Raw genomic sequence first — 25,589 nt, 5'->3', positions numbered from 1 at the left:
CACGCCCAAATCGATACACTCCGGACACTGGTCGACCCCCCTACTATGAAGATTCTGGTTTGATTGTCGTGCATCTTTCAATGCTTCGTGATATACAAATTTGTTAAGCGCTAACGCTCTGTCGAGGATGATCTATGTGCGCCGTACTTGTTCTCGCACAGCCTGATTCCTTCCTGCCCGTCAGCCGCCTAGCTGACGGTTTTATTAGATGCCCATTTCGGGTCTATAGGATTGCCCCAAATTCCTTGCCTCCGCTATACCGTTGAGAGTAGGCCAGCCAGAAAAAAAAAAGGCAACGAAACTAGTCGTGCGCTCGTTGGGTGTGTGGTACATAGCGACCACCAAGGCCTCCTCCACACTTTGGCTGTGTCCTTCCATAGTCCGCGTTTTGCTTTGTCCAAAGGGCGGATATCCGTGGAGGCTCCGGCGTGGTGCAACTCCCAGCAATAGATTCATCCTGATCGAAAAATCAGTTCTTTTTTGGGTTCTCCAGGTTCTCCTTCACTGCTGCCGGTTTTGCACTGTTCAGCACATCTAAACCTTTATGCGGAAGATGAGATGAGCATTCGTTCAGAGAATGCGGTCTCCGGCATTCTTCTCGAAAATCTCCGCCCAGCAACCTTCACCACCCTCCGAAACCCCAGCGGCCTTCGTCATCTTCGCCCGCGTCGAACTTGTCCAATTCACTGCCATCGCCGGAGTAACCGATAAAGTCCCGATTGTCATCAATCAATCGTCCATACTCCAGAAGTAATCTGAACATGTACACCTCGATATCCTCACGCCTGAGCACCTTGTTTGCCCATTCGCGACCCTGTCGAGCGAGTTTCTGCGCCTCTCTATCATGCCCAGCGACAAAAACCCGGGGATTCGAGTCTCCGCCTTCGTCGACGTGTTGTTTGTAGGGTTTGCCATACCCAATAAAGTATGTCAGAAGACCGTAAATGTCATCGTATCGGTTGTCGACGGGGACAAAATGTCGCCATGCTAAAAGTCGGCTATCGTGCCATTCCCGGAAGATTGTAGCTTTGAGTCCGAGACTCTTGCTTTGAAGGAAGGCATGCCATCTGCCTGAGAAAGAGTGTCCGTCGACGTCGATCAGGTATCTCGATTTGAATTGTGAAGTGAGCGAAACCTGCGGCTTCCAAGAGAACACGCTGTCGTAGAATGAACAATTCGGCAGACAGGACATCGGTTCAGTGAATCCGATGTCGCTGTGTCGGTCGGCGAACTGTGAGGGCTGGAATCGACCATAAAGTTCGTAGGTGGTGTTGACTTTGCTAGGGCCATCGTCTTTTTCTGTGAGAACTTTGACCTCTTTCCCTGTCTCCGACAAGTGTGTGCTATTGAAGAGTTGAACGAGTCTCTGGCGGTGCATCCTGTCCCAGTTATCCTCAAGCTGGACACCACCAGAAGTGACGCCGCGCCAAATGGTATTATCTCGCTTGTCCCGCCAATCAACATCTTCCTTATCGTCGTAGTCATATCGCTCATCATGCTGGTAATACATATTTGCTGGAAAGAGAATATCGTTGTTGACGCTAACCTTGCATTCGCCGAAGATGGGAACAAGCTTGTGCGAGGCGATGATGCTGCTTGCGGAATACAACATGCCATGCAGATCTTGAATAGTGGGACCCACGGTGCAGAGGTCTGTCGAGAGGTTAAAGTTCTTCACAAACCCAAGGGTGGGTTCTTTGTACAACATATCCGTTTCTGCTACGGTCATGTTCGACCGAGCAGGGGATTCTGGCGGACAACCTTTGGCTGCGAGATTCATGTACTGCTGACCCGGGGCGAAGAACCAATCATCACTTAGTCTCGTGGAGTGGTCGAGTTCCTTGTCTTCGATACTCATATCCAGGAGCTCTGGTTGATTCTTCGTAAAGCTGTCGGTAACTTCCGGCGCCATGATGCGCGTCTGGTACTCTGTTTGCAGCAGCTCTTGCATATCTTCCCAAGGCACGATGAGGCGCGGTTGATCCAACCTGTTCATGGGAATATCCATGTCCGGAAGGAATTTGATACATTTCTCGATGACTTTCTCCATAGTTTCAGATCGCCAACTAGGATTATCCACCCTTACAACCTTGTGACTGCGGATATGAATGACCGATACACCAAAGTCCGGGTTTTCCCACATATGCGCCGCACGAATGCGGATCTCTGACGCATTCAGAGCCCAGAAGGGGCGCAGGTCATCCATGATTTGTTGGAAATCATCGATATTGAACACGTTCCTCTTTCTGGCGAACTTATACCAGTCCTTAAATCCCGGGGGAGGATGTCTGCCATATTTGCTTCTATATTTCTCCACTGTCTGCCTGAATGTTGCCGAAATCTGCGTCTCGTAGGCTCGCCACTCGGCGTCGGCTTCTTGCATTAGCTGTGCGATCGGATGTAAATCGAAGTGCTCGACAGGTTGAGAAGTCGGAGGGATAGGTTTCTCGGTGTCGATTGCGTTCTCGGGCTCGGGCTCGGGCTCGGGCTCGGGCTCGGGCTCGAGCTCGGATTCGAGCGTGGGCGCGGGCGAAGGAGATGGGTCGGGTTCCAAATCCCATATCGCGTCTGGATCGGGCGCTGATGGAGGTAGTTTATGCTCGGTCGGGTTTAGATGGCCGGGGATGGGGATCTGGGAAGCGACATCGCGGAAGTCGCCACTGGAGGACGAAAGCCCATGGAAGACAATATAGAATGCGAGTATGCTAGCGAGGAGCAAGATGATGCGTCGCTTGTTCAGCTCAATGGGACCCATTATGCCTGAACTCTGGGTAGATGATGGAAATGTGGCGCGCAGGAGATTCTCCTACGTGGTCATGGCTTGGATAAATCAGTGAATAGGCGATGCCAATCCAACACAGTGGTTATATCATCCGGCCGTGAGCGCTCTCACCGACTCATTGTTGGGTGAGAAGAGATGTTGGACTCGAACGAGGAACGGAGATGGTTCTTCAGGAGGTGCCGCACGGGGACAAGGCACGCAGGGTTAACGTGGCAGGGAACAAAAAGGGTGTGCACGTGGAGTGGCTGGAGGGAGAATCTCGACTCAATCCCATTGGCGGAGAGTACTCGGTACCCGGTACGAGTGCAGGGTATTGAGTACCTCGTACTCGGCGAGTCTGTACTACTACCAAGTACCCCCTTCCCCCATACCTGCCCATACTTGCCCATGCTCCAGACGAGGTAATAATAATGCTCGATACTTCAGCCCCAGTATTCCGTCACTTCTCCCGAGCCTTCTCGAAGCGACTATTGCGAACAAGGTTACTCTGTCGAGGATACACCATCGGTCTTGGCATATACTCTGCATGAGTGCGCAGACCATCAAGCCACAATGGCCATCGATATTGCCCTCCAAGGACCCCTCTACCATCTGAGCGCATGTTAATTTCCAGACACTGCCATAATTCTTCTGGATCTCACCGCAGAAGCTCTTGGAAGGGCTTGGATGACGCCTTTCCTAGCCTTTCCCAGCTTTCACGCGCCAACCACACTTGGCTGTACTGTGAAGGTTTGCCGAGGCTTAATAGGGGCCATCAGCCTTGCTCCCCTTAAGTACCCGATTTGTGTGATCTGGCCATTTAGCAGTAACAGGATCGGTTAGGATGAGGATCCCTTTTAAGCCACGATGCATAATATGCTCGACAGCTTGCAGTGACACGACGTCGAAAGAAATGTGTGTGCGGGATCTCACCTCTCAGCATCATCTCGAGAACCATCACGAGGGCTACATTCTCCCAACAACGTCATCGATACCGGCTCGGTGTTCGCTTCATCAAAAACAGGCTTCCTGCGTCGCGTGGGATGGGGCTTCTGCCAAGGCAGGTATGTTTTCGTCTTCTCGTGTTATCCTCGGATAAAATTGAGCCTCGCCCCCCCCCCCCCGCATTTTATGCCCCAGGCCTCCAGTCTTGCTGACACGATAAGTACGCCATAATTGGCCTTTTGATAAGGACGCTCTATGCCATGTCAGGGTAGTGGTGAGCGGCCCTGCAGGCGGACGTCAGATGCACGATGTCAACCATTGTCGACCGAATAGGAGATACGCTGCCTCGGCACCCCTTACTGTAGCTAAGTGAAGCTGTATTAATGTCTGTCGATCCCTGTCTATCAATCCCAGTCTGTTGTTGTGGTCGTCCCAGTGGAAAGCCCTTCTTCTACCAGATTCAGATCATGGAGTTCCTTACACTGCCGCAGTCACCGCACAGATTTCTGTGGGCAGCACTGTTGGGCGTCATTGCTCATCTGACGCTGTTCCGCCATGGCGAATGGGACACATCTGCGCCGGCTTTAATCTCGGCCTTTTTCAGCACACAACTGTTGCTCGTTGGATATGGAACTGCCTATGCGCCATCATTCAAGGCCGTTCCCCTCGCAGTTCTCCACGTATCGGGTTTAGGGATTTGCTTTCTAGTGGGCACGTTCACTAGTATCTTGATATATCGTGGATTCTTCCATCGACTCTCCAGATTTCCCGGTCCGTTTTGGGCACGGCTGTCTACCATATACCCAACTTCACTTTCCTTCAGGTCCAAATTGCACCTTTATGAAGAAGTCCAGGCGTTGCATAGACAATACGGAGATTTTGTAAGACTTGGTAAATACCTCCCGGCGCAAGATGAAAGACATAACTAGCATTAACATTTTATCAGGGCCGATGGAATTGTCTATTGCTGACCCCCGCGCGGTTCAAGCAGTCAATTCAGCACAGACCCCTTGCACAAAAGGACCCTGGTACAACGGAATGCGACCACGAGTGGCTCTGCAAAACAGCCGAGATAAGCAAGAGCATTCTCAGCGAAGGAAGGTCTGGGATCGAGGATTTGGTGCCAAAAGTACTCCCCCCCCCCCTCCTCCCTCCCTCCTTTGAAGTGCTCCGGGAAACGTGGGCCGCTGTAGACTAACGCCAGGACACCTAGGTCTTCGAGATTACGAGCCCCGTGTAGTCACATACACTACGGGTTTGATGACTGCTATTGAGGCTCAAAAGGACAAGCCAATGAATGTAACCGATTGGTTCAACTTTTACAGCTTCGATGTCATGGGAGACCTCGCATTCGGAAAGTCTTTTGACATGGTCAAAAATGGCGTCAAACATTACTTCATGAATTCTCTCAAGACCAACATGACCATGGCAGGTTACTTTAAACACGTTGTTTGGACAGCCCCGATCATGAGATCGATTCCGATTCTGAATTTCGAGCATAAGAGATTCTGGAAGTTTGTGAACAACCAAGTCGATGAGAGAATGAATGTGAGTTTTCTCGATGCACAGGAGAATGTGCTGTCTCTAACACAAGCCACATCAGATGAAGCCCGATAAGCCGGATGTATTCTCTTATCTACTAGAAGAATATGAAAAGGAAGAGCCGAAGACGGCCCAAAACCTGATGAACCTTCAGGCAGATGCCTATCTAATTGTCGTTGCTGGAAGGTAATGAATTCTCCCTGGCAACATCGGCAGTTACGGTAAATCAGGCTGTTCTAACTGAGACTCTTTCAGCGACACTACCTCCTCCACTCTGACCACACTTTTCTTCCATCTTGCAACGGAACCACATCTTCTCACTGAACTCCGAAAACAAATTGACCCACTGTTCGAGTCTGGAGAGGTTGATTCTGCCACATTGGCCAAGAGCAAGCATTTAGACGCCGTCATCAACGAGGCCTTGCGTCTTCATCCTCCTGTGCCTTCAGGGGTCCAGCGGTTGACTCCTCCTGAAGGCATGATGATCGGGGAAACTTTTGTTCCTGGGAACACGATTGTATATGTTCCATTTTACACGCTATTCAGAGGTGAATTCCACTCCCACGACAACTCCGATGCAGGAGCCAATGTACCCGTTCTAATTCTTATTATAGACGAGAGAAATTTCAAAAGACCAGAGGAATTTATCCCTGAGCGATGGACCACAAAACCTGAACTGACTGTGGATGCTTCGGTTTTTGTCCCCTTCTCGTACGGTATGTCCAAGGTCGTGGTATTGCAGTCCAGCAATCCATAGCATATGATGAAACGACTCATTCGGAGAACGGTGAGCTGACAGTACGCTATCGATACCAGGTCCCTATAGCTGTATTGGTAAACAGCTCGCTTTGATGGAGCTTCGATATGTGACAGCTTATATAGTGCATCGGTACGATTTCACTCTCGCTCAAGGGGAGGATCCAGCCAAGTTCACTCGAGACATGACCGATGGATTTACCCTTGCATGCCCACCTCTGCACCTTGTTTTCACTGAAAGGAAAACTGCTGGAGATTCGACGCCCGGGTTATATACAAGACCATGACCACGTGCATTTCGAGGTTTTGTATCGATGCCATTTTGCCGCTTCTCTCCGTTTAATCAATATGTCGCGTAAACGACGTTCTATTCACTCATCCCTGCCATTCACACTAAGCATACGGCGTCTCAGTTTCGCGGGTTCTTAGAGTTCCTCGGCTTGTATGTATACCAATAACAGCTCATCCCATCTCTCCTGAGTCAATAGGTCGCAGTCAGAGACACCCCCATATTGGACCTGTTCCCTGCCCCTGCTTACATTCACCTGTCGAATCGGTTGCATACCTCGGCCTCGGCAGGCCATGATATTGACAACGAACCCCGCAAATCGCTACGACCACATCCTAGGCAAATTGCTTCGCGATGGGATCGAACACTTCCAAAGTCGTGACCCCGCCTGGCTCCCACGCCAGGCTCGCAGGGAGAGCCACCTCTAAAAGGGGCTCAGATTCCCCTCGGTGGAACACTTTCCAAAACCAACTCCAATCTCGCAATCATGGTGGCCGCAATCTTTGAATTGTCGCCCCAGTGGCTCTCAAAGGCCCTTGGTTTTGACGTTGTCAGTGCTAAGTCTACCCGAATTGGAACTGGCCAGATTGGCGAAGTGTACCGCATTCAGCTCGAGTATGGCACAAAGACCCGAGCAGGGCCTGCCTCGGTGGTGGCGAAAATGGCTTCTCTCGATGCAGATTGCAAATCTTTCGGGGTCAACTCTGGTTTGTACGAGCGAGAGGTCCGATTTTACAAAGAGATTGCTCCGCTTCTGACAACAGGGCCGATTGCAACAGTTTACAGGGTAGAAAGGGATGAAGCATCCGGAGAATTCGTCATTTTGATGAGTGACAATGCTGGAAGGGTCGGCTGTGACATTAGCGGAGCAACACTCGAAGAGGCCAAATTAGCCATGTCGGAGCTTGGTAGACTCCATGGGTTGATTTTGAACCATGTGTCTTTGGAGGAGCACCGATGGATGAAGAGGACAAAAGCCTGGTCGGCAGCAGAACAGATGTTGGAATACTGGGATCGTTTCAAGGAGCGATATGGAGATCGCATGAAGCCAGAACACCGCGACATCTGCCAGAAATTCATCGACAGCTTTGACGCGTACCATGCCGCCCTAGACTCGACTTCAGCTCCTACAGGGCTCGTCCATGGAGACTATCGACTGGATAATATCCTATTTGGACATAGTGGAGGCCTGCCATTAACCTTGGTGGACTGGCAGACCTGCTATTGGGGCCCCATCCTTCATGATCCCTCATACTTTTTGGGGTTAGCTATAACCCCTGAATTTCGTCGGGAGCATGGAGATGAACTGTTGAAAATCTATCACGAGGCTCTCTCTGTGAGCTCGCCTTGCCCGATCAGCATTCATGAATGCAAGGCGGGCGTTCAGATACACAGTTTCACTGGAATGCGTCAAGCCATCACGGCGGCGAGTCTCGTGGAAAGAACAACCCGAGGAGACGACCTGTTTCTGACCATGTTCGAGCGCAGCTGCGAACATGTCGCTGATACGAAGGCGCTTGAGGTGCTGCCCCCTCCAGTTCCCCTCCCCCATTTGGAGCCAGATGCATCAGACGAGGAGATGCATCCGTTCAGTGACCACCCCCTTCACAACGAAAGCTGGTATTTTGATGTGGTTGACGCAGAGCAGGAAGTCGGGGTGTGGGCGAGGCTCGGAGTCATTCCCAACCAGAGTGGCTCATGGTACCATGCTTTAATCTGCGGACCAAAGATACCCACGGTCGGAGTAATCGATTTTGAGGCTCCTCACCCGGGAAAGGACCTTATAGTCCATGGCGCCGAATATACGGCCACACACAAAGCAGAAGTGCCCCTCAACGAATATCGTATCACTGTGAAGGGAAAGGGAGTGGCATTTGACGATCCAGCGGCAATCTTGCAAAATGGAAACGGCCGGCCAGTGGATGTCCAGATGGACCTCCTTTTCGAAACAGACGGCCACCCTTATAAATGGCGCCGTGCAACCAGATACGAGATTCCCTGTAAGGTCACCGGTACGTTCTCATGGGACGACCACACCTTCACCTTTACCAAGGCAAGAGGCCAACGGGACCATTCTTGGGGTCCTCGCGACTGGTGGTCGGCCGACTGGGTCTGGACTGCATTCCACTTCGACGACGGGACACACAGCCACCTTGTACATGCCAAAGCCCGAGGAGGAGACTATCCTCACCTCGGTGTAGGGTATGTCCAGAGAGAAGGGGAGCCGTTGATTGAAATGACCGACGTCAAAGCAGCAGCAGAAATGGCAACAAATGGGTTGGGCATCTCAACCACGATCACGATGGCTCCGCTTCCGCTCACCTTCTACGTGAAACCCATTGGGCATGCACCTCTATGCCTCATGGCCAAGGACGGACGAGTTGCAAAGTTTCCTCGCTCTTGGGCGACAATCACCACTAATGACGGTCGCAAAGGCGTCGGCTGGCTTGAATGGAACATCAACGAGTGAATAGAGACAAACTTTAGTCTCTTGATGGCGACTGAGCCCAACGGAGAAGTGGCTCGGTCTGATGAAGCGTCTTTTTCTGCTGCAATGTAACATTCGATACTCTCCTGAAGAGGGACATGCGTTGAAAGCAGTTAGTCCCCGTCTCCCAATTATACGATGGCGACCTGGTATTAACCAACCAGATCAAAAGCTGTTCATGAGCCCTTCTCACAACGAGTATCGAAACTCTTAAGTCTCGGAACTAGTGATTTTTCTCCACCACAACGTCACCCAATGCTGCCTTTTACTCGTCACGCTTCTTGTTACGTCGAACATACACGATTCGAATAAGGTACAAGTCAGCTGTGATCAAGAAATAGAGAATCACAATTGAGACTTTCGCGGGCACGTATCGTGGGGCGTCCTTCGCTTGAAAGGTTTGAGGAGAGATGATGTTTCTGACGGTATACGCGATGGTTCCGATGCAGGTGACTGTTATTTTCTAGGTAGATCCAGCGACGTTGCTCGCTTGGCGACCAAGGATCCTCGTCCAGCCAACGGGGATGCCTCCGCTCAGATAGTAGCCAATCAGCGCAGGAGTCTTTTCGGTCGTTGCCATAGGATTGCGCCGACAAAAAGAGGGAATGTGGGTTATGACGTAGAACCATAGTCTTTGTTTTGTTTTCATGGCCAAGTAAGTCACGCCGATAAGGATGACGACTTCGTACGCACCAAGCGGCGTGACCGGCAGGAGGGAGTTGAACTTGCTATAGCCCATCCGGGAGACAAGGCTGTTGCCGAAGCTGGTAGCGATAGAATTGTGGATATAGTTGGATTCACTACCTAGTGATAAGGGCAGTGACAAAGGTGGTGACATGGATAGTCACTCAAGGTAGTGACAACGATAGTCACAAGGTAGCGTGACACCTCCAGGGTATTTATACCCTCTGCTGCTTAAGTATCTTCTTTCCTTCATAGACATCACACAACACATCCGTTCCTAGGTTCAACTGATATTGGCGGCTAGACCCAAAACTCATACAGCCAGGTGTTGATGTCGGCGAGCGCTTCCCAGAATTGTTCCCACTTGAATGTCTTGGAACCAATTCCCTGTTCATTGCCTCGGATACGCTCCACATGTTGAACCTTTCTTCCTGCGAAAGAAAGCCCGCCCATGCGGGGGAATCTGGAAGGATGAACCAGAAAAGCACGCCGATCACGACGGTCAGAAGTCCCAGGAACGCGAAGATTATTGCCACCCCTTCAAGGTGGCATGGATGTCTCCCCCAACATGTCTCGCGATTCCATATCAAAATACCCTCCGAAAATTTGGGAAAACCCGCACATGGAGAACCAGATGCCCACGCGGAAAGCCTGTTCTTCTTTTCTGTACCGCTGGTGAAGACAACCCATGCAGTGACTATCGTCGCCTCTGCAGCCCAAAGAAGAAGCGGCACACCATCAAGCTAGCGAAGGACTTGCATCTGGCCAAAGCAGCCAGAATTGTGCCCCAGATAACGACATTGATACTGACATATTTGGCTAGTGGGAACGTCTGCAAGATATAGATGGTGGGAAACTCGAAGGTCAGCTGGCCAAAGAAGAATATGGAAGCCACCCAGTTGAATTGATTCCCGACCAGATGGGCCGACTCTCGAAGCCCAGTGACACCTGCATAGGAGATGGAGGTTTTGTCGAGGTATTGCAGAAAGTAGACGGTACAGATCAGGGGTATTATGTGGTAATCGATGCGTCGCAGAAGCCGTCGATTACACTTTGGGTCCGTTGGTTGCTCCAGATCGCCAATTGAGGTAAGGAGTTCCAGAGCAGCATCATCATTCTTCATGCTGGCCGGTTTAGCTGTATCAGGAGAGGTGCTGACATCAAACGAAGGACTTTCTTTTGCCGCCATTCTGCTGTCGACGGATGCTAACAATCTGAAAGGTGACAATCCTCAATCGTACGGCAGATCTCTTACGGTCCATTATAATGTCAAATCCACTCACTGCAATTTTTCTCTCGATTTTTCCGAGTTTCGTTCTTTGACGATGCACAAAATGCAAGCAAGCACGCAATCCTACGCTTTGGGCCTTTGCAAATTTCATTTTCGTGGGATGTGGGCTCGCTTCATTGTCGAGCGCCGAATAGCACGATTGGAAGGATTCGGACCCAAAGAATTTCTCTGTACTTACATATCAGTGTGCGGATCTGGCGTGATACCTTTTGCAATACAGAAAGTACCCGCTAGCCTACCTGCAGGGGCATGATATAGAATCATTGATTTAGATGTGAACCATGATTTGCTCGTTGCTCAGGTGTGAATAAAGTAGCCCCGTCGAGGTCTGCACCCTCGATTCCCCTGCAGGGCTGAATAAGGCTGAGCTTGGTTAGATATTGCCGCTGCTGCAAAGGTGGTCCCTCGGATCCAATCGCCAGAGACGGCAGGCTTGATAGGGCAGCATGATCCACGTCCCGATTCGGGACGAGGTGCGTGCAGGTTTCAACCCATCTTTGTACAGTAGTGGCAGACGGGTGAACCACACCCTGCTCGCGTGAGCTAGGGGTGAGCACAGGGCGGCTTCACCCTCGTCCCAAACGGGGAGCCGCAAGCAGTTTTGAATACTCATCTTGGCATCTTGTACTTGGCAGCCGTAAACGGTACCTAGCGAGCTAAGTAACTTATACGAGGTAGTGCATTCAAATCAAACCATCATAAGCACCGGCCTCGAAGGGGCAACTCACTTCTACAACCCGATGCCGCCTCGACTGCCCTTGCGGCTCTCGCCGCCGAAGATCTTGCGCTCTAGCATTATCATACCAACACCCGCAAATGCAAACTCATCCATCCCGGCGTTGTTCCTCCCTTCTCTCGTGACGCAGTCCCAAACACATCACCAACGCCGATATGCCTCGATCCTAACCTCCCTTTCCGATCGGCCTGGCGCCTATAACAAGAAGATCCGCCGTGGACGAGGTCCCGCATCTGGCAAAGGAGGCAAATCTGGTCGCGGTTCGGACGGGCAGAAACAGCATAGCAAAGTCCCCGCAGGTTTCAACGGTGGGCAAACACCTGAACACATCGTTCACGGAAAATATGGGTTTAAGAATTTGTCTGTCTGCTCTCGCCTCCGACATGGGGGAAAGTGGTAACTGATGCATGACTCGCAGATTTGCCAATGAAATGTCCCCCATCAATCTGGACAAAATTCAATCCTGGATCGACCAGGGGCGCCTAGATCCTTCCCGACCCATCACTCTCAAAGAACTTTGCTCCTCGCGCGTCTTGGGCCGCGTCAAAGATGGCGTGAAACTGCTCGGAAACGGGGCCTCGGAGCTCAAAACACCCATTCATATCGTCGTCTCGAGGGCATCGCAATCTGCCATAGCGGCAGTGGAAGCTCTGGGCGGAACCGTGACGACGCGCTTTTATACCGCTCAAGCGATACGCCGCATAAAGAGCAGTCAAACCCATCCGTTCCTCTCTCTGCGCTGGGATCCGGTCGCCCTGAAGAACCCTAACCTTGCCGTCGAAGGGTCCGAGCTGGTCGAGAACCGTGCCAGGGGCATGGGTTTCCCGTACAGACTCCCTGATCCGAGTTCACGGAAAGAGTTGGAATATTATAGGGACGCGAAACACCGCGGATATTTGAGCCATTTGGTGAAGGGAGGCGAAAGCGCAAGTCTGTATTTCAAACCACCAATCACTGAAGAGGAGCTGAAAGCCCTGAAAAGGGAGAGTGCAAGGGGTGGCAGGGCTGCAAAAAGGAAAGAAGGAGATAAGCTATGGTGAAGACGGGAAAATATGTATTATGCACCGCAATGCGTTTTCCGGTCAGGGTCTGGGATATCGAGTTGGAAGAAGAAACAGAGGCTAGAAATACACATGACGGGACGGCCGCGAAGCGGAATAAGATGTCTAGCCAGAAAGTTCCCAACCCCCAATGCATCTTTGTAGATTGATAAAATGGCCGGAGTAAAGTGCTACTAGATCTTGCTGGACATAGTCGTGTTTACATCTTTCGAATCTCCAAGAGACCCAGTTTGGCAGACGAGCATCTGGCCTCCCCAATAACAAGGTATGAATAACTCAGTGTAAAGGAACAAACAATAAGGTACCATACAGTGCTCGGCCCATACAAAGGGCCCGTCTATAAGTTAAAACAACCGTCGTTTTCTCGGTCCGGGCAAGCCTGCCTTTGGAGAAGCATTAATACCACCCAAAAATCCTATGGTCCGTAGAGCAAGGCGCGAGCGCCGAGTGCATACAATCCTTTCTTGTTTCTCGGAACCGCATATACCCTTTCAACGTTCAGCTTTTGTCACACTATGCCTATTCTCTCGACACATCTCTGCCAAAAAATTTGGCCTTGACCCAGTCGAAGAAAACCAGGATGCGGTTCCGCGCTAGCAAGTCAAAATATCAGCGAAAACCCACATAACCAGAAAGATGACGGGAAATGACGAAAGATACTCACTGCTGAAGCACATGCTCAAATAGGCACTCTTCCAGAACAGATAGGTCATAGTACCTCCGCTCGCAATGTTCCCGCTGAACCAAGACACGTCCGCAACCGCTTTCTCGGCGCCAATGTATGCGAGTGATCCTTGATGTGAATAGCTAAACGGGCCGATCTGCTTGATGCGACGGAGTTGGCGCTGGCGCTCGTTGATTTCCTCTAAGATGACTTTGCGTTGGTCTGGGTTTGCGGTAGCCTGTTTGGCCGACAAGTCGCGTAGTTCAGCTTCGATGGCATCCGTCTTGGCCATGGTGTTGAAAAGACGAGCAAGGAAAGTTCCTTCTTGAGCAGCAACTTGAGCGGTGGGAGCATAATTCGCTACGGCGCAGTCGCCAACAGCCCAGATATTCTCGGTGCCATTAACAACGAGGTATTCGTTAACTTCAAGGCCACGGCGAGCCTTCGTTTGAGCTGGGATTTGGGACATGAGATCCTTGACAACCGGACGGACAGCATTACCGGTGGCCCAGACAAGCAGTCCATAGGGAATCTTCTCCACCTCCTTGGAACCATCGGGGTTCTGAACTTCGGCTTCAATGTACTTGTCGGTAACGTTCTTGACCATGGTCTTTGTGCGGATCTGAATATGCTCTTCCTTGAAGGATGACTCGGTGTACTCGATCAGCTGCTTGCTGAACATGGGGAGCACGTTGGGCAAAGCTTCAACCAAAGTGACATGAAAATCGTCCTTGATCTGAGGGACCCATTTTTGTAGATCTTCCATGAAGAAATCCTGCAGTTCGCCAGCAAATTCGACACCTGTTGGACCGCCGCCGACGACGACCATGTGAAGAAGACGCTTGATTTCTTCGGGGCTCTGATCCTTGAACGTTGCAGTTTCGACACAGTCCATGATTTGTTTGCGAATCTTTTGAGCATCTCCGACTTCTTTCAGGAAACAGGCATGTTCGCGGACACCAGGGATTCCAAAGGTCGCATTTTCAGCTCCTACACCCACGACAAGCAGGTCGAAAGGAATCTCAGTCTCCATAGTGTCACCCTTGATTTCCGAGTCATCTTTGGCATAGACAATCTTCTTTTGATAGTCGATCTTTGTGCATTCGGCTTCATAGTACTTGACCTTTGCCTTCTTGTGTCGCAGAATGTTCCGGATGGGCTCCATGATCGACCGATGCTCAATAGTACCAGTGGTGCACGAGGGCAGCAGAGGGGTGAAGAGGAAATAGTTGCGAGGCGAGACGACGACGACATTGTAGTTTTCGGTGTCCAGGTTCTTGAGCAAGGAAACGGAGCCCCATCCGGTGCCTAAGCGTGTCAGAGTATCAGCTTTGCGTGGACAGGAGAGGAGAAGCGTGCGCACCGAGAATGACAAGCGTCTTCTTGTTTGGATCTGGGTCAAATTGCTCCTTTGGATTGCGACCTTCGTAAATCTGGTAGGTGACATATCCTAGGGTGGCAAGCACGGAAAGATAGGTCAAGCGCCAGGTCCAGACGAAGAATCGGAAGCGCTTCTTCGGCTTAGGCTCCGGGGAAAGATTGGCTTTCGGGGCATCGGCGTAGCTGCGGCGGAAGGATTGTTGGACGAGGGGCTGGGACACCAAAGAGGACGTTCTGGAGGCGATTGGAACTCCGAAAGTTGAGCTGCGACAAGTGGAAAAAGCTCGCATGGACCAAGGCCTGGGTGACGCCATTGGGAAGCCGGGCATCATGCGCAGGGAGAATTTGCTCGCCATGGTGCTCGCGATGGTCGAGATGTGGGGGACTAAGGCGAGATCATGAAGCCCATCAGGAGATCAGACGAAAGCAAAGAAGGAAAAAATGGGGGCAGGGAGTTAAAGTATAAGAAGGGTTGATGTTGAGTGAAGGTTATAGAGAACGGATTAGAGAGGCCAGAGATTATTATTTTGGAGAAAAATACCAGGGAACTGGAAGCGGAGTACGTAGGGAAGGGTTTGGATTGGGGGCCACAGCTGGCAGGTCGCAAGGTCGCAGTAGTGGCTCCAGGGCTGAATGCTAGTGGAGTGGATCTGGTCTGGTTGCTTTTACATACCAGGCCACAGGAGCTGCAAGCTGATAAAGATGATGATGATAAGCGGTGCTTGTGGTGGCGGCTGGGATAATTCTTGCGATGGTGGCGACTAACTGTCGGCCCTATTAGTAGGCACTAGACACTAGCGAACGGCTGCACTAACGCAATGGAGCTACGAGAACGACTTGCCTACCACATCCCTAAGGTCGTCAATAGTAACAGAGTACCCAGCTCGCTAGTATTCGGTTCTGTACCGAGTACTGGGTACTCCGTACAGAGGTTGTTCAAGAGACGTGGGAGACAAATTCCTCACTCTCTCACCTGCTCATCTATTGGAACCGGAATGACTGTCTTTATGGTACTCTTGTACTATCAGATACTCCTCCGATCACTTTGACACCCCACGTTTTCCCGTATTGGACAACACTTTGGCCTTTGCGGGCTCCGCATGCTTGTTTTCGTCCCGGATCCTCCTTACATAATACGAGTCCACATCTCAGCGATTATTGTCCCCGTCTCTCCTTATGCCCACTCGGCTGAATGGAATGAATCTATGTCCTCTCGCAGATGTGCCGTCGACGCTCGTCCTCGCACCCTTCACGGCCACAGTGATCGCTCTATATCCGAAGGGCCAATGGCTTCTTCCCGCTCCCTTGCTCCGAAACCCCTTTGTTTCTCTCACTCAGCCTTGTCTCGGCGTTGAGCAGCTCAATTGCAACTGGCTCCGTGATCGCGTCTCGTATACGACAAGAACATCGAGAAACCCCTCGACTCCAAGAAGTAATCATTTAATCACTAGTCTGTCCATCAGACAGCATGTCAATCACTCAATCAAGCCCCTTTCGTTATCTCAGAAGAATGATTTTCGGGCAAAATCTTAATATGATTGCTGTGCTTCTTCTGCCGCTAAACAACTTCACCCGCATTCTCCGCCGCCGGCCTGCTGGCCAGCTGGGACTTCCTCCGCCACATAACCACAGAATGCATCATGGAATGCTTGGACTCTCTCGGACCAGGGCACATCTTCGACCACGGCTTGTCCTATCCAAAACCACAACCCGAAATGGACACACCTGGTAACCTTGGACACACGTCTCGACAACGCGTCCTAACTGGTCTAGACTCTCCATTTGGCTTGCGGCGGGTGATGCATCGCCACCATTTGTGCATTTTTGGAGTTCGTTGCCCCATGTCGTGCCAGGCAAAACACCTACTCCACATTGTTTTACACCAGACAAACGCCAAAGACCAATTCAACTTTCACTGCTCTTCTCCTGCTCTGATTTCTTCTCCGACAATATCTTCTCAGCCTCGGTTTGGCCCTCTGGAGTATACTCTGGGCCCGTTTCCTGATCCTCTTCTTCCTGTTCCTTGATCACCGACTGCCTCAATTCTTCCGAGTCCTGATCAGAAATTTGCCCTTCTTGAACCAGTCCGGAATGCCGCCGTGCTTCTCCCACCAGCATCTCCACTTCGCTGATCGCGAGTTTGTCCTTGGTCGTCTCCGTCTCCACCCCAATATCCATCTTAGTATTTTGTTGCAGCTTCTGCGGATCGAACCGAACAACCATGACAGAAAGGTTGTCTGTCGAGAAACGGGCCAATGCATGATCCACCAGAATTTTGGAGGCAGCTTGAGGGTCATGAACGTTGCGGACTAAGTCAACTGCTTCCTGGTCCGAGCAGACATCCCATAACTATTACATGTCAGAATGGTACGCCGAAATAAAAAGGAAAGGGTCCATTCATGAGCTTACTCCATCACATGCCAAGATCAAGAACTCATCTTGGTCAGGCTGAATCACAGTTTCCGTCGTATAAGGATGCCCGGTCACCAAGTCTTTGAGATACGAGTCCCCCAATGCTCGCGTCACGGCTAGCACCCCGTTCACTCGGTTGTTCAGTATCAGGCCTCCGGCTTTAGAAATCCTTCGTCCCTCATTTTCGTCCATTCCTTTGTGATCGTACGACAGACGAAGCGCCTTCCCATTGCGACACAATACAATTCGGGCGTCACCAACATTAGCGGTGTACAGTACTCTTTGTCGCGTAGCTTTTTGCTTGGCCTCTTGGATCGCTGCTGCCGCCGCCTCAGCCGTTGAATTGGATCTGGGGGTGAAGTCTTTTCCGTCTTTCGGTGGGTCATTGTTCTTCTCATTCTTCTCTGCCTCTTTAGCTGCTGCAGCGGCCAACGATGCAATAGCCTGAGATCCCGTCGCAGAATGGTTGGTAGGGACGCGGTCTTCCCACCGCAGGACTGCAGTGATTGCTGTACAACCACTGTTCTTAAGGGGTAATTTCTCTAATTGATTGTCGGCTGAAGTATATGTCTGATCAAGCAACTCCGGAACTGGTGTGTTAGGATACTTGCGCATTAATTCTTCCAGAATGACATGCAATTTCTTCCCACACCACTCAGCGGCAAAGGTGCCCGCATGCCCGTCAAAGATAGCAAAATAGCCATTGTCCGTCTCTACCACATGTTGGCCTGAATTGGAGGGGATGGTGCTCAGACTATTTCGATCTTCTCGGGAGCTTTTCTTGGATAATGAGGTGTCCGAGGAGAGTACAGGAGCAGGGGTGCCAAGAAAGTTGTAAAGATATGAATGTGTGTCTTCCATCGTGCGGCGACATTTCTTGTTCTTGTCTTCCGTCACGCCAACCAGGAAAGAGGAATTAGGTGTTGGCTGCGACTCGCCGGCCGAGTTATTCAGCGAGCCTTGCGGTACGCTCAGCGCAGCATCAGTCTTGGACAGTCTCTGCATGGGTGTCTGGGGTCCGTCCTTGTCACCGTGGATCAGAGAGTTCTTGGCCTGGGTAAAGATCTCTTTTGCTTTGGCACTACTACTCCTTCGCTTCTTGGGATCGGCAGTAGGCGACGCAGAGATTTCTTCTCCCGGCTTTCGAGACTCGGATTTCGGGCTCAGGTCGTTGGTCTTGACGGTGATGCTGCCCCCTGGCGAGGTGGGGCCATTGTGGTTGCTGTCAGTGCTGATTCGGGTGGGTGTGCTGTCGGACTCTGCATCCTTCTCCTTCTTGCCTCCAAAGACGCGATTGAGAAACCCTCCAGAGGAGGTTCTCCGATCGGTTGTGCCCGCCAGCTTGAAGACGACGAAAAGACGCTGGGAGCCTCGGACTGTATGTCAGGAGTTCTCGACCGAACGGATTGGAGTAAACGAGGGTCGAGGAGCTTAGAGAGTAGATAAGCCAGAGGGCTTTCAAGCCGCGTTCTGATATCCGCCTGAGGGCTAGAAATACCGGGTAGCTTTGAGGATGGACGAAGAGGCGCGCGGAGAGGCGAGAGGCTTGGGTTGTAGGGGAGTGGCGAGGATAGAGAGAGTGGCGGTTTCGGCGAGCCGAGAGAAGTAGGGCCTCAGTGTTCGGGATGTGATTGATGAGGTGTATGTATGGACTGTCCAAGCACGAGGTTGATCAACACACAAAGGGACTCGAGGCAAGCAAGCCCTGGTCACGAGCTGGTCGGTCTAGTTGCAGGCAGAGGAGCGGGATAGTATGAGGTCAGTAGTGATCGCACTCGCTTGGGGGGAAGGGAGCGAGGTAGGGAGCGAGGAAGTGGTACAATAATTTATTGGTTAAAAGACGAGGGATGATGGATGGATAGGAAGATGGAGGTGGCAGTGCGAAGTGCGCAGTGCGCAGTCCAGCAGCAGGTGAATATGATGACCAGGTGTTGCCGGTGATGGGTGAACGGGTGTGGCTTGCTGTTGCTTTGATTTGGGTTGCTTTGGTTTGCTTCTTTGTTCTTTCCACCTCTTGCTTCGACTTCCTCAATCACATTGCCTGGTGTTTGCGTTGGATTCGAAGTTTGTGGGGGAGGGGAAAACCAAAGGTGGGCGAGAACCAGAGAGGTCCAAGAGGCCGCAAATGACCACATCATCCAACGTCAATAATTTCTCCTCGCCCCTGCACTCGGTACTAGCGACCTATAAGTAGGGACTTAGGTATCTTACCTACTGGTAGGCCAAGTGGTAGGTAGGTAGCGAGGTCGGTCCCTGGATGCCTAGAGATAGAGTCGCAAGGCGTCTATGCCAACAACCCCTTCCGCCTGCCCCCTTTTAGGTACATAAAGTGTTTGTGTTTGTGTTTTGTTCTGTCTACTCTCTGTGCTCTGTATGTGCACACGCGCACACGCACACAAACAGGGGATCAAAGGATGCACAGCCCACCATCAACCTAGTATTGTCGTTTCTGTCCTTCCCCCGAACACCGAATACCCCCATCACCGACACCGCGAGAAGCAAGACCCCGCTCGCCCGCCAGTTTCTAACTGGCGCCCACTGGCGAGTGAGTCAGTCAATCTCATTAGGCGCTCGCCCACCTACATACTGTCCATTGTCCAGCTGGCCCCTGGTTTGGTCGATGGGTGTGGCGACGATGATTCGGCTGAGCAGCTCGGCAGCCCGTGTTCGGAGAATACATAGGTGCCGATATTTGCAAATAAACCACTAGGGACAAGGAACAAGCCATCAAGATCCGCGTCGTCACTCAGCTCCCTGACCTATCCATGTTCGCTCCCATACTTTTGGCGACAATCACCAACAGCTTATGAAGGTTGAACAAAGGCGTCTAGGTAACCAAACAATCTATCTAAACACGATTAACTGCGTTAAGTCCGTTCGCCGCATCGCGCTCTTCCCGAACACCATCAACAGCAAGCCCACTCGTATGGATCCTAGAACAAGCCATGCGGGCCTTAGTTTTTGGTTCTTCGACTCGAGATTGCCTCATCATCTGTGCTACTGACTGAGGAGCCTGCCCCATGAAGGATTGGGCCAACGATGGGAGAGCTGCCTGCTGCTGTCGGGAAAGTCTGGTACGAGACCTCCCAGATTTCTCCGTATCACACTTCACTTCGCATTCTACGGGGTACAGGCGGTCAGGAATCTGGAAGGGACCCCGGCGCACGGCCGGCTCTGTCATGAACTGAAGGTAACTGTCTATGTGTAGTATTGTCGTAGCGAGAGGCTCATACGCGCAGGGCAATATGCAGCAGGTGTCTCGCTAAAGTATGATTCAGTTTACCTGCAACGTAAAGGCCAAGTGCATCTGGAGTCAGAACACTTAAGCCGCTAGCATCAATCATCCAAGACTACTTCTTCATGGCCTTCTCGGGACTGGTAGGTCGTTAGCTTCGAGGCCGTGTATCGGGCAACTAAGCACTCCGAAAAAGAACAAGCCTTTTTCAAAACTGCCACAAGATTTTCGGGAGACTTACTTCTTCTCCAACAGCCGACACCACTTCCTCCACTCACTCGCTGCCTTCTTGAACACCGTCTTCAGATCATCCTTGACCTCCTGTATCTCCCAATGTTCATCCTCCCAATTCTTCTCCTCGGTCTCGCGGCTGGGCGTCCATCCTATCGCCTCTAACATGTCGCTTTCTGTCGGAGAATGCTCATAGCGCGGGAACAACTTGGAATCGGCCTTGTGGCATTCTGCTTCGAGATACCTGCGAAGGACTTCGAGGCGTTGGGAGTGCGTGAATGTGAGTTTCAACTTGTTGGACTCGTCTTCATGATTGGGAGACGACTGAGTCGAGCTGGTCAACCTTTTCGTCACGGATCTTGCAGTCTTCGCGCCACGAAAACTTGCGTATGCCCAAACCGTATCGATCTCGCCTAACCCGCCGAACGGCCAGATAAAAGTGGCTAGGATATCAATTCCGTAAGCCACTGGCATGAGCCCGGTCGCGATGATGGTGTCTCTCTGCGCCTTGGATTTTGTGCGCAGCATTGTATTGACGAACTCTTCGCGCATCTGCTGGTCCGTAAGGTTAAGGGTAGGTGGATATATGAGTACCATTTCCTCGACTGCCACAGTCTTATGCGTTCCTGCGCCTTCGTGGTCTTTCTCATCATCAGAATGCGACGGCTGGGGACTGGGAGATACACGGCCTAAGAAATCCAAGTTCGAGGACGTGGTCTTGTGAATGGCCCAATCAATCCCGCGCGTTGCTTTGGATTTAACACCCTTCCAACTGGCCGTTTTGGCGGTGCTGGTCTTGGCGGAGCGGACTTCTTCTTGCCACTTCCGCTGGACCTTGTGCAACTTGGCTTCCTTTTCGCCTTCAGCGGGCTTTTGCAGTGGAGGTGGTGGCGGTGTGTAGATCATAAATCTGGCTGGTATGGTTTCTGGATCGACATTGGGAAGTACTGGACACGGGAGCGGGACTAAATATCCTATCAGCTTATGTGGATCGCGGATATAGTGGACGAGATTGGATGGGTCGTCGTCACTGGCAAATGTCTGTTTGTAGCGCTGGGGCGGTGGTTGGAATTGTTGGAATTGTTGGCCGGGAGCGTATGCGACCGGGTTATAGACAGAAGGCTGTGCATAAGGAGTAGTTTGGGCTTCAAGATCGAAATTTCCCTGGCGCGCCTGGGCATTAGGTCTTTGTGGGAGTGGCGGGCCCAGAGGATCGTAGCTTGGTGCTGTGATTTCGTGGGGCCGCGGCATTTGAGGAGGTGGTGGTGGTTGAGAACTCGAATACTGGCCTTGTGGTTGATATACAGCAGCAGGATGATTCATGCTGATGGGCTGTTCTTCGGAATAGTAAGTGGGGTTCTGGGAAGGATCTGCCATTACGATCGCGTGCTAGACTTGATCAACTATTCTCTGATTACTAAGAAGATGCATGGGGCGTGGAGAGCAGATATATCTAGGGAATCTGTGTAATGATATTAATCTGTGTATTCCGTACATCGTGCAGTCTAACATATTGGGTTGTGAATGATGAGCATGATCTTCACGAGGAGCATGACGTCATGTCGAGGATGCTGCCACTAGTGAAATTAGCGCCCCTAGCGTCTTGCTTCCCGCTGTTTTCGAGCCTGCAAGCACAGGCAGCTGTCCATCATCTTCCATCATCCCTCACATGAGCCTCCTCAGTCACTGAATTGTCGTATGCAGACAAGAAACGCGGATCAGGTAAGCAAAGGGTGAAGATAAAATTCATATTATCCCTGATTTTGCCGTTTGAGCCGGAACCCGAATTTGTACAAGAAGACAATAGTCAATGACAGACCAAGTGGAGAAAGTCCAGGATCGCTCATCTACATGCCCATCATAGTCGTATACCACGTCTTATGGATTGCGTCTCTCTTCTCCATCGCGTCTCCCTTTGCATATCGTATCCCTATCAGGCTTCAAGCACGCGATTTGGGACGCGAGGTTATAGAGCATAACCACCTACTGCTCCAGGAGGCCCTCCCTCCAGATCAATTCCTGCCACTCGCCTCCTCGCCTCCTCACTCTCCCGCATGAGATTTCCAAAGTACTTCCTCGCAACCTCACTCTCCTTCTTCGTCTTCGTAACGTCTTCTTTCCTCTGTCTTAGTTCTTCCACGTTCTGGGTAAGGTCGGCTGTTAATTGCTGGGCGGGGTATCGGAGGACGCGACGAACTTCAGAGGCGATTCGGTGAGCGTTACTGTGCGTGTAGTCCATCTGGGAGAGTGTGGCCGAGAGTTTCTGCGAGAGACGCGGTGGAAGGCTTTGTGGGATGGTTGAGAGAATGTAGGCCACTGCCAATATCGCTATAAAAGACCTCGTTAGTTGAAGTTCAACTGTTGATGGGGTAACACCACTACTCACCAGCAGCAACAGCGCCTGGTACGATCAACCTCCTGAGATTCCGGCTCCCAAGAATTTTGGCCGCACCAAATGCTCCATCAATCCAGCCAACACCACCGACTGCCCTGGTACCCAATGTCCCAGCAACAGTCAGCGCAAGTCCTGTACCTACCGTCTTCTCTTGTCGCTCCCACATCCCAGCAATGTCGAAGAAATCCCATATATCCACATCCGTATCCACAGACCGTACCAACGCGTCCTTCCGTCGTTGAAACATCTTGTCCGCCGCGAAGTTGAGATTCTCATAGCTATCTCCCACATGCAATAAGCCAAGTGATTTGATGGTATTGACGCCCTGCACAGTTCTCGCCCGCCCATAGTTCTCGCAACTGGCGACTGCCGCAGAGATCTGATCTAGCATGGCAATGCGGAGGTCTTCTGCGTATTGGAATGCTGAGAGTATGCCAGGGTATTCGATGCCGTGGTTTTCTTTGCCCACGTTTGCAATAGTGTTGGATAGAGTTGATCGCGTGTGGTTGTACACCTCGGTAGATGTAGAGTCGATTCCTTTCTCGACTTGTTCCGAAATGGCGACACGCTGTTTCTGCTTGTCTTGAAACTCCGGTTCGATCTCCGAAAGCTCTTTCGATACCCTGTCAAGTTCGGATTGTGCAACGTCGTGGTTCACCGTAGCGAGGACATTCATGTCGCCTAGGCAGTTCAGGAGATAGGTCTTTGCGGGTGCGAGCTTCGAGCGTGCTCTCTTTTCCAAGACGAATCTTCGGAGCGCACTCTCTAGGACTTCGAAATCTCGAATCTTCTCCTTGTCTTTCCCTTTTCCCTTGTCTGATCCACCACCACCATCACCATCATCACCATCATCATCCCCAGGAGGACCTGATTCACCTCCTCCTCCACCTTCCCTTCCGCCGCCGTCAGCTCTGCTGGTAAGTAAGGAAGGCACCATAGGGATGGCATTGCTAGATACGAAATGGACCAATTCCTGAGCCTCTTTGAATGTCTGGGGGCTTAGTTTAGCCAATTGGTCCAGAATCATCTTCTGGCATCGTTGCTTGTCACGGATGTTGTCAAATCCATTGACCACCATGAAGATGTAAGCTTTCTCATGCGCAGCTTGCCAGATGAATTCCTTGGCGGAGAGAGTGAAATGATTTGCTGCTGAAACCACGAAAACAACCACGTCAATTTCTTCTTGTCGGGCAAACACAGCTGTGGTCTTAACCGAGTCCGAATTCAAGCCTGGGGCATCAATTAGAGCTATGTCGACGACACCGTTGTTCAGTAATGATTGGTCAATCGTTCTGATATCCTTGACGTAGACCTTGCACTGCATGTAACGGTTGTTGTCAACAACAATCTTCTCTAGGTCTTGCAATGAATACGAGTCGTAGGTGCTTTCATCGTTTCTGTCGTACACCGAATCTTTGTGAATGGCATGGACCTCTTCAATGCCACCATTCTCTTTTGCATCCAGCACTTCACAGAAAATACTGGTACAAGGTTGTTGATCTTCAGGCAGAATCTTCCGGCGTAGGAGGGCGTTGCAGAATGTTGACTTTCCAGCATTGAGATCACCAGTAACCAGGACTTTACTTGAGGTATCCTCTATTCGATCTCGGAGGGCCAGTAAATGCCGGACACTCTGGCTTATTTTACCATCCAGTAGTGACGCGATTGACTTCCTCTCCAGAGAATGAACGAGTTCTGTTTGAGACAACGCACCGACTTTGAGGTCGAGCTTTAAAATGGAAAACTCTTGAGCGATTTGTGGCGTGATGAGTCGTGGTTCAGGCGTCCGCCTGTGTTGAGCCTGCGAACTTGACTCTCCTGTCGTATCTTCTCCCACTGAAGTTCCAGCTCTTCTGAAGGCTCCTGGCCGATCTTGTACTGCCTTTTTGAGAAATACCTGCCGTGATATATCTGCCGCTTCTCTTGTTGACTGGGCTTCTCGCAGGACTGGTCTAGCCAACTCCTTCTCTTTCTCTTCTTTCTGGACAGAAGGATAGTGCGCGGGCCATTGAGCATTCATCTCCTGTAATTGTTTCAGTAGTTCAACGGTTTGCGAGATTGCTTTTGCAAGGGCGACGCGGTTTTGATTGTAATAGAGTTGATGCACATGACTGGCGAGGGATCGTTTCTCTGTTTCTGACATCCTTGCGGGTTGTCCGCTGATTTGAGGAGTATGAGCAGGCGTCGGTCTGTCTCTGAGAAGTTCGTCCTCCCATGCGCGCATCTCGCCACCAGATTGTTGTACGTCGCTAGCCACGCTGCCGTAGCCGGAATCTCGTTCTAATTGTTCCATAAGAGCTGCAGCGTGGGACGGTTGTGATCCAGTGCCGACAGTCATGTAGTCGGGTCTGTAGCCAGATGGGTGGATAGGGCTGGGCGATGTCATTTCGTCCGGGCCCATGAAGGAACTGGGGTCAGGATCGAGGGATGCCCGCGAGGACGCTTGGCCGGGTTCGTCGGCGTGGTTCATCTTCGAAGTGCTCTTCAGGAATCCTTGATCGACCGTTGCGAGGTTCAGCGCATCGATGGGTCATCTAGGTTCATAATAATGCATGTGACTGAAATTGCAAATACTAGATCGTGGGTGTTTCTGTCTGCTGCAGGAGAGAAGTCGCAAGTCACAGTTTTGGGGTGGCCAGAGGAACAAGCTCCGACGTTCTTCCGGCAACATCACTGGCTGTGACAATGACTCGCAGTTCACCGTTCTACGATCGCAGCC

The 25,589-nt window shown here is 51.3% G+C and overlaps 10 protein-coding genes across 10 annotated transcripts; 3 read left to right on the top strand and 7 right to left on the bottom strand.

Moving 5' to 3' along the window:
* Nucleotides 1-622: 622 nt before the first annotated feature.
* Z519_11437 (uncharacterized protein) lies at nucleotides 623-2,755 on the bottom strand (the record flags this gene model as incomplete). Its single annotated transcript, XM_016769149.1, has 1 exon — nucleotides 623-2,755. The coding sequence occupies one exon, from the start codon at nucleotides 2,753-2,755 to the stop codon at nucleotides 623-625; it is 2,133 nt and encodes a 710-aa protein (XP_016614522.1).
* Nucleotides 2,756-4,173: 1,418 nt separating this feature from the next.
* Nucleotides 4,174-6,291, top strand: Z519_11436 (uncharacterized protein; the record flags this gene model as incomplete). Its single annotated transcript, XM_016769148.1, has 7 exons — nucleotides 4,174-4,597; nucleotides 4,653-4,835; nucleotides 4,920-5,254; nucleotides 5,310-5,434; nucleotides 5,504-5,796; nucleotides 5,863-5,964; nucleotides 6,122-6,291. The coding sequence occupies 7 exons, from the start codon at nucleotides 4,174-4,176 to the stop codon at nucleotides 6,289-6,291; spliced, it is 1,632 nt and encodes a 543-aa protein (XP_016614521.1).
* A 489-nt stretch (nucleotides 6,292-6,780) lies between these two features.
* On the top strand, nucleotides 6,781-8,763 carry Z519_11435 (uncharacterized protein; the record flags this gene model as incomplete). The annotated part of the gene is made up of 1 exon (XM_016769147.1): nucleotides 6,781-8,763. The coding sequence occupies one exon, from the start codon at nucleotides 6,781-6,783 to the stop codon at nucleotides 8,761-8,763; it is 1,983 nt and encodes a 660-aa protein (XP_016614520.1).
* A 283-nt stretch (nucleotides 8,764-9,046) lies between these two features.
* Z519_11434 (uncharacterized protein) lies at nucleotides 9,047-9,520 on the bottom strand (the record flags this gene model as incomplete). Its single annotated transcript, XM_016769146.1, has 2 exons — nucleotides 9,047-9,244; nucleotides 9,302-9,520. The coding sequence occupies 2 exons, from the start codon at nucleotides 9,518-9,520 to the stop codon at nucleotides 9,047-9,049; spliced, it is 417 nt and encodes a 138-aa protein (XP_016614519.1).
* Nucleotides 9,521-10,162: 642 nt separating this feature from the next.
* Nucleotides 10,163-10,654, bottom strand: Z519_11433 (uncharacterized protein; the record flags this gene model as incomplete). The annotated part of the gene is made up of 1 exon (XM_016769145.1): nucleotides 10,163-10,654. One exon carries the CDS (start codon nucleotides 10,652-10,654, stop codon nucleotides 10,163-10,165), a length of 492 nt encoding a protein of 163 aa, XP_016614518.1.
* An 842-nt stretch (nucleotides 10,655-11,496) lies between these two features.
* Z519_11432 (ribosomal protein L15) lies at nucleotides 11,497-12,532 on the top strand (the record flags this gene model as incomplete). Its single annotated transcript, XM_016769144.1, has 2 exons — nucleotides 11,497-11,852; nucleotides 11,911-12,532. The coding sequence occupies 2 exons, from the start codon at nucleotides 11,497-11,499 to the stop codon at nucleotides 12,530-12,532; spliced, it is 978 nt and encodes a 325-aa protein (XP_016614517.1).
* Nucleotides 12,533-13,072: 540 nt separating this feature from the next.
* Z519_11431 (uncharacterized protein) lies at nucleotides 13,073-14,953 on the bottom strand (the record flags this gene model as incomplete). Its single annotated transcript, XM_016769143.1, has 3 exons — nucleotides 13,073-13,146; nucleotides 13,218-14,525; nucleotides 14,581-14,953. The coding sequence occupies 3 exons, from the start codon at nucleotides 14,951-14,953 to the stop codon at nucleotides 13,073-13,075; spliced, it is 1,755 nt and encodes a 584-aa protein (XP_016614516.1).
* Nucleotides 14,954-16,502: 1,549 nt separating this feature from the next.
* On the bottom strand, nucleotides 16,503-18,274 carry Z519_11430 (uncharacterized protein; the record flags this gene model as incomplete). Its single annotated transcript, XM_016769142.1, has 3 exons — nucleotides 16,503-16,946; nucleotides 17,007-18,205; nucleotides 18,268-18,274. The coding sequence occupies 3 exons, from the start codon at nucleotides 18,272-18,274 to the stop codon at nucleotides 16,503-16,505; spliced, it is 1,650 nt and encodes a 549-aa protein (XP_016614515.1).
* Nucleotides 18,275-20,481: 2,207 nt separating this feature from the next.
* Z519_11429 (uncharacterized protein) lies at nucleotides 20,482-21,852 on the bottom strand (the record flags this gene model as incomplete). Its single annotated transcript, XM_016769141.1, has 1 exon — nucleotides 20,482-21,852. One exon carries the CDS (start codon nucleotides 21,850-21,852, stop codon nucleotides 20,482-20,484), a length of 1,371 nt encoding a protein of 456 aa, XP_016614514.1.
* Nucleotides 21,853-22,441: 589 nt separating this feature from the next.
* Nucleotides 22,442-25,340, bottom strand: Z519_11428 (uncharacterized protein; the record flags this gene model as incomplete). Its single annotated transcript, XM_016769140.1, has 2 exons — nucleotides 22,442-22,803; nucleotides 22,862-25,340. The coding sequence occupies 2 exons, from the start codon at nucleotides 25,338-25,340 to the stop codon at nucleotides 22,442-22,444; spliced, it is 2,841 nt and encodes a 946-aa protein (XP_016614513.1).
* Between the last annotated feature and the right edge of the window lie 249 nt (nucleotides 25,341-25,589).

This window comes from Cladophialophora bantiana, assembly GCF_000835475.1.
Source record: "Cladophialophora bantiana CBS 173.52 unplaced genomic scaffold supercont1.22, whole genome shotgun sequence".
Classification (NCBI taxonomy): domain Eukaryota; kingdom Fungi; phylum Ascomycota; class Eurotiomycetes; order Chaetothyriales; family Herpotrichiellaceae; genus Cladophialophora; species Cladophialophora bantiana.
This window is presented reverse-complemented; position numbering and strand designations above follow the sequence as displayed.